The sequence below is a fragment of the Hippoglossus hippoglossus genome, chromosome 10 (assembly GCF_009819705.1).
Source record: "Hippoglossus hippoglossus isolate fHipHip1 chromosome 10, fHipHip1.pri, whole genome shotgun sequence".
Classification (NCBI taxonomy): Eukaryota; Metazoa; Chordata; class Actinopteri; order Pleuronectiformes; family Pleuronectidae; genus Hippoglossus; species Hippoglossus hippoglossus.
In genome coordinates, this window is record NC_047160.1 from 17396913 (window position 1) to 17408155 (window position 11243).

The following is an 11243-nucleotide window of genomic DNA, read 5'->3' on the forward strand; positions in this document are numbered from 1 at the left end:
CAATGTCATTCTGTGTTATGTTCTCGTTTAAGACGTCTTTCTGTTTTATGTCATAAGATAGATAAAATACCTGTTATGTCGTATGGAAGAGATGTTAACCATTAACCCGTTCCAGAGTCTGGATTTACTAGGTAGAGAAAGAGAGAGAGACACGCAGTGATAAATCATAAAAGTAGAGATGTAAGAGTGTTTTAGATTTTAAATTTGACCTTCCAGTGTGTGGGAGGTTTGTGTGTGGCCGTAGGCATAAGGGACCAACCAGGGGGGCACAGTTGGTCCAGCCAGGGGGGTTGTCAGTGTGACTTTTAACAACAGCCCCTGTAATGACAGCTGCCATCTCCATCACCACCCAGAAACACAGGACAGATAAACAATCGGTGGCTAAGTAAAGGTTTTAAAACCCACACACGGGAGGTTTACTTTAAAAAAAAAGCAACATAAACATTCAGGAATTGCCCCCATGATTTGAAAAAAGCCTGATTGCGTTTTCTTAAAATACAACGACCCATATGTCTGTTTCACTTGTTCAATTATAAGATTTGAACACAGAAAATATTTTGTAATGTTATACTTCGTTTCATGATCATTTCATTGACCGGAGGATTTTGTTTTTTTCGTGGAAAGCATGAGAGTAACCTTAAGGTTTGACTTTCAATTGAGTCAGACTTAAAACCAATGGGTTAAGCAACATCTTCAGTAGTTTACAACACAACTCAAATTGATTCCAAGTCCCGTAAAGGGTTAGTCATGTACAAACAGAGCGAGCAGCGACTTTAAGACTGTCTAAGAATAATAACAGCAGTTTATTTTCAATATTTTTCCCCTAGAACTTCCATCGGTTTATTCTACGAAATAAGATGACAAATTTTCCGAGTAGGTCTACACACACACACACACACACACACACACACACACACACACACACACACACACACACACACACACACACACTCTCTCTTCTCCACTCTCTAATTTTTGTCCACATTCCATTAACTTCTCTCTGCTCTGCTATAAATATCCTGCATGTCAGATTGGACGAGAGCAAGGGCTTTAGTCGCTTTATGGAGAGGAAAAAAGATGGGGGGAGGTATAAGTATAGATAGATGGGGGGTAAATGGGAAAATGGAGGAAAGGGTGGGAGTGCTTGGGGCTTTTGCAGGGATTTAGTTTAAATGAAACCAGGTGTGTTGTGGGACCAGTACGAGGGGCATTGGGTAAGAAGATGGGGGGGCATGTGTGTGTGAATCTGTGAGTTGTTCCGCCTGCGATTTGGACAGATTTGGAATTTTGGAATTTGGGCCGCAGACCAGGAATTTGCATCCTGGGGGGTCAGGGAGAGGGGGTTTGGAGAGTGGAGGATGGCAGTGCAGGGGGCCGGGGGGGGGGGGGGGGGGGGGGGGTTAAGAATGGGCTGTCCCTCTCTCTCTCGCTCTCTCTCTCCCTCTGTCTGTGTCTCTTGCTCCCTCTCGCTCTCTCTCTCTCTCTCTCCCTCCCTCTGCATGTGTTCAGCTGCTCCAGCTGTCGGTCTCCCCACTCACTCTCTCAGGGTCATACAGGCAGGAGTTTAAGGGACCACTTCTGGACGCCAACTCAGCCGGGACGACCGCAGCTCAGCAGAAGGACACACTGGCCAGAGGGAGACTCAGCGACGGAGGACCCAGCGGAAAAAAGATTCACCCGTGAGTTTTCCTGTGTTTCTGTAATGTCTTATACGGATGTAAGAGGAGATTTGTGTGAAACAGAGAATTATTGCCGGACTTTGCTCGAGTTTCCTCCCAAGTTTTTAAGATGAGATGTACCGCTCACCCATTTCTCTGGTACAGGCCATACACGTCACACTTGCTCCACTGCTCTGCTGTCTGCTCTGCTCTGCTCTGCTCTCCCAGCTGCACTTGGTTCCTCACAAGAGCCAAGATAATGTGGCCCACAGTCTCTCGGCTCGCTTCTTGGCTCCGTGCTCCAGAGACTGTAATAGGGGGGTAGACAGGAAGAGAGGCGATGAGTCACAGTGCACGTATTATTATAAAGTTTGTTGCAAAATCCTTCCACCTCATCCTTCTTGAACAACACTTCAAGTCAGTGTCACAATCTCAGTTGTGTTAGTCACTCAGGGGAAACTACAGTCAGACAAACGTGAAGCTGTAAGTTACATTTCTGACACAGGAACAGGTGCCAGCTTCCAACAAACAGAAAAAATCTTGAAACCGGGATGACATCGGTGTCGAATGCTGTTTTATCACTGTTTTTACGTTAAACTTCTAATAGCTAACATGTGACACCTCCGCCACCACTAAAGACTCAAGCGGAATTAACTATAACAGGCAAGGCAACAGGAAGGAGGGCTGTTCCCCTAAAGAGTGGCCCATAGTGTCTGCATGTACCAACACATCACTGTAACAGCCTTTACAGTGATTTCAGAAGGAGAAGGAGCCGTGTGACTATGTCCATAGATAAACTATGTCTCAGAACATGGGGGGGGGACGATGGAGAGTCTCACAACAGGAGTCCAGTTGTGTGCAGACCCCCTGATTGCGGATTTGCAGGTTCACTGCCACAATGGTAACAGGGCGCAGATGGGCCACCATGTTCTTAGGCTGCTCCATGCACGGCCGAGTAGAACAACCCAAAGCTAGCTACGTATACTCTACAAGACATCACCGTTCTGCTGTTTACACAATGCGTGTGTGTGGTCCGACCGTGTGTTTCCCTCGTCCCCATGTGGTCACTTTTATGAGCAGCCTGACATTTTGCCTGTTAAATTGTGCTGACTGTGTACATTTAGAAGTGGGTCATTCTGCTGTTACTGAGGCCAAGACGAGCTCTGAAGGGTGATTACATTAGATTATAATTATTTTTCCATGAGATGTGATGTGAATGGAAAAAACAACACATGATTTTCAGGTCTAAACTGCATCTGCTTCAAATAACAGTAATTTTCTTTATTGATTCATTAATTATTTCTCACGTGGTACCAAAGTTCAGGATAAAGTGAAAAGTGTTCTTTAATATCTTAAAATCCAAGGTTTGATTTTGTCGAACCACTTTCCAAAACCATACATACAATTTATCATCATATTAACATTTCAGAAGCTAGAATGAATGAATGAATGAATTTAAAGCATTTTTGACTTAACCAGGTAGTTTTCTATCAATCAGCTGATCTATTAATTGACTTATTTCTTTCTAGTAGTTACATTTGTTTAAAACCATTTTATAAGTCCAGTTAATGTTAACATGAAACACAGCAGGTGTCAGAGCAGCAGCACTGGTGAGGGGGTGTTACAGTGAACCTGTGTCTCCATCAGTGGTCGTCCAGACCCAGACGATGAACTCTTGCAGCGGGGCCACATTCTCCGACATCCTCCCACACAATGAGGAGAGATGTGAGGTTGGAGAGCAGCGCCCGGAGGTTTGGCACCAGCTGTCCTCTTATGTGAACCATGGGGGGTTTCCCAGAACCTGATACCCTGGGAACCACTGCCGTTGCAGGGCATCCCAGCTGAAAACTGGCGCCCACATCCTTGCCATGGGCATTCCAGAGGTCAACCGCCACTTGATCTCCAGCGGCAGCAGGGCAACACCCATGCATCCCTGCTGCCCACACTGAGTAGCCAGTGAGTGACTGGACCCCGGACCGATGGTCAGTTTGTTTTTTCGGGTGGTTTTGGGCCACATTCTTCCTGGTTGTAAGTTCAGTTCAGACAGGTCACGTACTGTGGTAGACTGATTGCACGCTGGTATGTGTAACTGTCTGTGTTTTGCTGCTTTTAACCACACAAATCGCCTGTGATGTCATCCACCGAGTATTTGAGGGTGTCCACGTCACCCTGCGGATTTCGGTTTGTCTTGAGACGAAATACAACAATAAGCAGTGCCCGTAAATGTGGCCTCCGCAGAGCGTGTGACCATACACGTAGGCAGGCAGTGAATCTAACTCTCGAGTCATTTCATGGTTTTTATTCCTTTTGGTTTATATTTTTTTCTCCAGGAGCTGGAATAGGTGATGTGTTTATGTTTAGTCAGCAGAATTGCTTATAGCCTCTCTCCAGGAACATTAACTGAGGGATGGTTGTGTCTGTGCTGGGAGAAAAGCCAAGTCCATCAGAGCACTCAGCAAACATAATACACTATAAATACATCTAAAAAAAAAACATGCCACGCTCTACAGAACACTGTGCTGGTGGAAGTACTGAGGCCTGTGAGTAAAAGACACAGTGTCTCAATGTTAAAATACTGTTATAATTAAATGCTGTGACTTCATTCTCAATTCCACTTGATTAAAAGTAGCACTTAAAGTATCCAGAGTAGAAAGTCACTTTATGCCTAGTGGATCCTTTCATAGTCTTAAATTATGTATATCCCAAGATCCTGAAGGATTAAGATATTTTAATCTTATGCATACAAGATAATATTTTATGTATACAGGTAAGTCATGAATCTGTAGAACAAGTTCAAATTTACTCTTTTTATTCTGTTAGTTTTGCTGCAGCTTTGTCGTTAATGTAAATACCAGCAAATACCTGAGCAGCTGTAATCCGCCTCCTACCTGGAATGACCTCTGTGGGCAGGCAGGGCCTTAAACACAATAACTTCACTTTTAAAAAGTACCTGAAAAGGGAAAAACCCAAGCGAAAACACCTAAAATTGTACCTCAGCACAGTACCTGAGTGTACTTGGTTACTCCGAAAACACAGACAGATGTCCTCTGACATTACAGACAACACAGCAACCAGAGAGAACGAGATTCCTTATCTCACAAATTGAAGCAATGAAACGAGATGCCGTTTTAAAATATGGAAGTAATAGCCAGGATTCTGCCCTGATACACAGGGCAGCGAACCTCGGGAGGCAGCGCTCAGCGAGACTATCATTCCACTGAGTTGTAGTCTGCCAGTCCGCAGACACAGAGGGCTTTCTGTGAGCAGCGAATATGAAAGTATTTCTGTGATGTTGACTTTGTTATTTTCAGCTGAAGGATGGAGGACGTCACAGTGTTTATGTTTTTACCTGGCCGGCCGATTTATTCCATTTATTCTCGCTGCGATCAAGGGGGAACTGTGTGGTTGACAAACACTGAACAAAGTCCACTGTGAGTGGACGACTACTTAAAAATTGGCTCCATGCAGCGTATTTAGCTTGGAGTTGATTTATCCACCTCAGCTGTGGGAGCGGCTCACAGGCACCAGTGAGTTTTGAGACCGAATTGAAGCGTTTTGTGATTTCTAATGTTGTTCTTTTTGTCTTTTTCCCCACTTCTCCTTCTCTGAAATACAGATCCCACTTCTCGGCCGCCCCGTACATCACAGAGTCTCACCTTCAAGGCCCAGCCTCCTGTCTGATAGCTGTGTGTGTGTGTGTGTGTGTGTGTGTGTGTGTGTGAGTGTGTGTGTGTGCGTGTGTGCATGTTGTACGTGTGTTCATGTCCTTGTTCTCCCGCCAATTAGTGCATTAGTATGCAGGGTACTTGTGTGTCAAACTTGTGCGTGTGCATATGTGTGTCTGTGCTCCTCCACATTGCTATTTCACAGCCCTCTAAAGAAAGTGACACCTACACGGTAAGGACGGCTGAATCTCTCTCCCTCCCTCTGCTCTCCTCTCTTATTCCCTTGGCATCTTCTCTTTTATTACACACCACACCTGCCAGTTATTTTTTCGGCTTTGTTTCTTGTTGAACTGTTGGCCTCGGCTCCCCCTTTTTATTAGCTCCTCTTCTTCTCCATGCTTAATATTGCACAGCAGCTTTCCACGTCCAACGTTTTATAGTTTTACTATCTGGAGGTAATTTTAGTTTTAATTCCATGTTTTAAGCCTCAATTTTCTTCCCATGCAACTCACAGCGATGTTTTTTTCCTCCCAGAATGATAATGACCCCTCTTCCAAACAGTGGCCTGACTTTCTTTGTGTTTCAAGTGACACTCGGCCTCAGAAAAGCAATTTAAAATGTCATTCTCTGCTCACCAGCAGCAGACTTCTTGTCTTCTTGGCCCAGCGCTCCTACATGAGTACACGTTTATCTATCCTCTGCTTCTTTTTTTAATGTCGATCTGCTGAGGGATTTATTATGTATTGTGAATATGCAACTTCATGACTCAGAGGGACTGTTCCCGTCTTTCTTTCCTCCATTTTCTCACAGTCTATATTTCTCTGTTGCTCTTCGTAGGAATGCACAGATGGGTATCACTGGGACCCTCAGACCGAGCACTGCAAAGGTAAGAGCTCACTTTTACCTGCAGTTTCTCCAACTCAACATCCAGTTCTTATGCACAGTCATTAAATATGTCTCTGCATCCCCCATCAGACATAAACGAATGTGAGACCATTCCGGATGCCTGCAAAGGGGAAATGAAGTGCTTCAACCACTACGGAGGGTACCTGTGCCTTCCCCGCTCTGCGTCAGTCATCCCAGCTCCAGAGCCCCCCATCACGCCCACCGAGCCCTTTAACCCCTGCCCTCTGGGCTACGAGCCGCAGGGAGACAGCTGTGTGGGTGAGTGTCTGGTTTGTTGGTCTGGGGGGTTAGAGGTGGACAGGTGGCAACAGGATGAGTGGTCATTAATCACATTTGTGTGTGTGTGTGTGTGTGATTGTGTACATTTATTGTCGGCGGCCACAGGCTGTGGGGGACAGGTGGCTGTAGCAGGTGTTGGAACTGGAGGCAGCGTGTTGGTGCAGTCTGTGTGGGTGTGAGTGAGCATGAGTCCACGCGGGGCAGGCAGACAGTGTAGGAATGTGGAAGATTTCACACGAGGACAGCTGCTCTGTTTTAAGAACCGAGAAAACTGCCTGTGCTGGAGGACGAAGACGTGTTCATCTGGGTCTGCATGAGGCAGCAAACATGATTCAACACTATGTGATGTTCTCAGCTGCTGGGCGTGAACCAGGGGAGCGGAGTCGCCACCGCCAGCCCTCGAACAATCACAGTGCGCCGGTCAGTCGGGCTGAGTGACGTTGTGTTTGCTCACCATGACCACAGCTCTGACACGCGTGTCCCTGTTTCACTTCGCCCACTAACACAGATATCGATGAGTGTGAGCGAGATGAACATGACTGTCAGCCCAGCCAGCAGTGCATCAACACCCTGGGTGCCTTCACCTGCCAGTGTCCGGATGGTTACCGCAAGGTTGGCATAGAGTGTATCGGTGAGTTGATCTAAATTCAATTAAACATATGGCAACTTAGAGAAAGAAAAGTTTTTACTGCACGGCCTGTTGGAGCTGCAGGCGTGAACTTAATAGCCTCTTTTAATTGTCAGACATCGACGAGTGCAGGTACAGATACTGCCAACATCGCTGCGTCAACGTCCCCGGGTCCTTCTCTTGTCAATGTGAACCTGGTTTCCAGCTGGCAGGAAACAACCGCTCTTGTATTGGTGAGTAATGTAACTGGTAATGAAAGAAGTATTAATCAATTTGAGCCACCAGGGTAAAAAAAACTGTACAATTAAAAAATGTTAAGACTCCATTATAAATAAAAACCCTGCTTTCAAAATCTTGCACGCAAAGTACAAGTATCTAAACTAAAAGTACTTGGAATGAATTTGAACTACATTATGTACTGTTTGGTAGTTTTATCTGTACTTATATAAGTTTTATATAAGCTATAGAACACTAAGTTTGCACAAGCATTTATTTTCATTATTGAGTAAATCTTTTAGTTTATATTTTAAACAGCACAGATAGAAATTTCTCACATCGAAGAAACAGAAGAGTTTCAACTCTGGCTGAAAACACTTCTCGTTGGACTCCATCACTCCCAGTAATAAGCCGACTTGGGAAATGTGTTTTCAGGGACTTTGAATTTACTTGGAGCTTTTATTCTGATTTGTGCCTTTTAGTTTTGGATCCAGAACCTATTAAAGCTTTTGGGATATACGAGCTTTCCAGTCTGTTGTCCCACAAAAATAACAAAACCCTTTTTATAACGTTTAGAGTTTACGTCCACACAGCTCTATAAAATCTGCCTTCCCTCGTTTCAGATGTGAATGAATGTGACATGGGTGCCCCCTGCTCTCAGAGGTGTTACAACACATATGGCACCTTCCTCTGTCGCTGTGACCAGGGCTACGAGCTGGGGCCTGATGGCTTCGCTTGTAATGGTAAGACATTCTCCCTGTTTCTCTCTGTGACACCTGTCTGTTTATATGTATTCTGTCGTTGATGGTGGACTGTAAATTAAACATGAACTTGCATCCTGACAGACATTGACGAGTGCAGCTACTCCAGTTACCTGTGCCAGTACCAGTGTGTCAATGAACCAGGGAAGTTCTCCTGCATGTGCCCTGAGGGATACCAGCTGCTGGGGACCAGACTGTGTCAGGGTGAGCACACACACACGCTTCCTCTTTTCCTCTCAAAACTTCCCTCTCTGTGCGAGTCCTTCGTTCTTCGACAGCAGCTCTCTTCCTGCTGTCTTTCCTCTTCCTGTTCAGTCAAACATCACAAGCCCTTTTCTCTCCGCAGATATAAACGAGTGTGAAACAGGTGATCACCAGTGTACCGAGACACAGACGTGTGTGAACATCCACGGGCGATACCAGTGCGTGGACAGCAACCGATGCCAAGAACCGTATATCCAGGTGTCTGAGAAGTGAGTGACACCTCATGAAAGCTGGAGTGTGTTCACACTCAAAACACACACTTTCACACACCTTTTCCCAATTACTCAAGTATGTGCTGGCTCTCAGCTCAGAGTATAATCAACCCCTGTATTGAGTATGGCTCAAGCTTCAAGATTATCCCAATTACTTTTTCCACACACGGGTCCAACTCTGCGACCTTCTCTTTTGAAAACGGTCCAGTGCAATAAGAAAGCTATTACAGTTGTGAACAAGTGTTGGATTGGTAACAGGTGTGGGTCACTATTAACAAATCCCACATGATTTGCTTGTATAAAAGGTGTTTTAGAAAAACAATGGCTACCGGTCATTTGTTTAGATTCAAGAGTTCTCTCCTCTTAGTCATATTACTCCCTCTGCTGGTTAATTTGTGAACTTCTGTTTTCTACTCATATCACGGATGGATTGCTGAAAGAGCCCAAAGGACTTAAAAGCCCCTAAATTCTAAAAGATGTTGCACAATAACTATAAAAAGATGCAAAACTACCAATACAAACAAAACAACTACCAAATACCATGAAAAACAACTATATTGAGACGCAAAACGACCACAAATGACTGCACGTAAATTTAACCATCACTCTGCATTTTCTTCCATTGTGTGTGTGCAGCCGCTGCGTGTGTCCCGTCAGCAAGCCCGCCTGCCGAGAGCTTCCTTTCTCCATCGTCCACCGCTACATGACCATCACCTCGGAGCGCTCCGTCCCCTCCGACATCTTCCAGATTCAAGCCACCAGCGTCTCTCCAGGGGCTTACAACACCTTCCGCATCCGCTCCGGGGACGAGAACGGAGACTTTTACATCAGGGTGAGAGCTGTTACAGAGCAGAGCGTGGAGTCACACTAACCTGATGGTTAATGAGACCGAATCTGCTGTGCTGACCGAAAGAATCAGTTCTGGTTCATGTTCAAGACATAGACTTAGATGAATAAGATACAGATTAATATAGGATGAGATGTTTCTAGGCTCATTAAAATATGTTTTGTCAGTGAAATCTGGTAAAACTGCCTCCCCTCATAAAATAGGAATCAATGTAGGGCTGGTAGAACAGTTTTAGATGGGTGTACATTATAAACTGGCAGTGTTAATAATGAATAACATGATAAAATACAGTGAACCTATTCTTTATTCTAAAACAATATTGTTGATAAGCACCTTCCTGGAGGCTCAAACATGCTTTACGTGTGAAAATCAAAAACTCACCCACACGCTGACAGTTTCCCTTCCTGCAGAAATGTACTCAGTCATATTTGTTTTGTCTTCTCCAGCAAATCAATAATATCAGCGCCATGCTGGTGCTGGCCCGTGCTGTGTCGGGTCCCAGAGAGTACACGTTGGACCTGGAGATGGTGTCCGTCAACCCTCTGCTCAGCTACCACGGCAGTTCCGCCCTCAGACTCTCCATCTACGTTGGGCCTTACTCCTTTTAAAGAGGAAGAGGAGGACGAAGAAGACTGGAGGGGACACAGAGAAAAGATGGAGAGAAAGAGCTGAGGAGAAGCACAGATGCAAAAGAAGCTGTAAAAAGAAGTGGTTGATGCAGTTCAACCAGTCACTGTGATGTCACACTCGTAGCTTTTTGTACTTGTACAAAGAAAGCCACACATTTCTGTCAGCCCACCATATTACGTGTAAGAATATACATGCAGTGCAGTATACAGTATACAGTATACATGCAGCAGTAATGTCTCAAATACAGAGGAGCCTCAAAATGATAAGTCCAGTCCAATTGTTCCCTCCGGTTTTTCAATTTCCTGGGTTTTCACTTTTCATGTTATTTTTCACTGCTCTCTCGTCTGACGGCATCATCCTGACGTCCGAGTATAAAAAGGGGATTTATTTTCTTCACACCTGCTCAGCGTGATAACAAATCTGTGCCGTGCTGCTGTCAGGTGGAGTGATTCACGCCCGGCGTCACCACATTAATCCGTCTCGTCCGGTTTACATCCTTATCTTCGGTTCCACTCTGTCACTTTATTCCCGTTTTCCTTTTCACAGACGCGATCCAGTAACCACTCATATCAGACCTCAGCATCCACGCTCCTCCTTCACCCTCCACCGTTCAGCCCTACCATCGACCTCTCCCTTAACTGCCGTTTGTCGGATTGCCACGTGTTGTACTTTGTATTTTCTTTGTCTAAGATTTGAACCCAAATAAAACAATGTACCTTAACATCTCTGTGTCGCAGTTAAAGTAATCACAGATTCGTTCTTTTACGTCTTTTCATTCTAGAGCATTTGTCCCTCTGGAAAATTCTGAAACTTTATTGATTAGTCGATCAACAGAAAACTATTTGGCGACTATTTCTCAAGTTGCAGCTTCTTTTTTATTATCTGTTGTTTTATCAATAGAAGTGAAATGTAATGGAATTCCTTTAAGAACCTTGTGTTGTGAGAAAATGAAATGTTAGATTCCAGTTTCAATTAATTAATCAGAACTTAATGTATTTTCAGTTCAATTGAATGGAAACAGTCGTGAGTTAACCCCTCGATGATTGTTATTGTCTGTGGAGTTTTTCTGTTCCGTCTGTTTAAAGAATTAAAGGATGACGACTTCACTGGTTAGTTTTGCAAATATAAGCAAAAGCTGCTTTCAGACATGCACTGAACTTAAAGTAGCAGTGTGTAA

The 11243-nt window shown here is 44.6% G+C and overlaps 1 protein-coding gene across 1 annotated transcript; it reads left to right on the forward strand.

The window, feature by feature from the left end:
* Positions 1-10787, forward strand: efemp2a (EGF containing fibulin extracellular matrix protein 2a). Its single transcript, XM_034597645.1, has 12 exons — positions 1-1679; positions 5275-5362; positions 5395-5555; positions 6161-6209; positions 6299-6487; positions 7017-7139; positions 7253-7369; positions 7976-8095; positions 8198-8317; positions 8460-8586; positions 9226-9421; positions 9883-10787. The coding sequence occupies exons 3-12, from the start codon at positions 5454-5456 to the stop codon at positions 10042-10044; spliced, it is 1305 nt and encodes a 434-aa protein (XP_034453536.1). The 5' UTR covers positions 1-1679; positions 5275-5362; positions 5395-5453; the 3' UTR covers positions 10045-10787.
* The last annotated feature ends 456 nt before the right edge of the window (positions 10788-11243 follow it).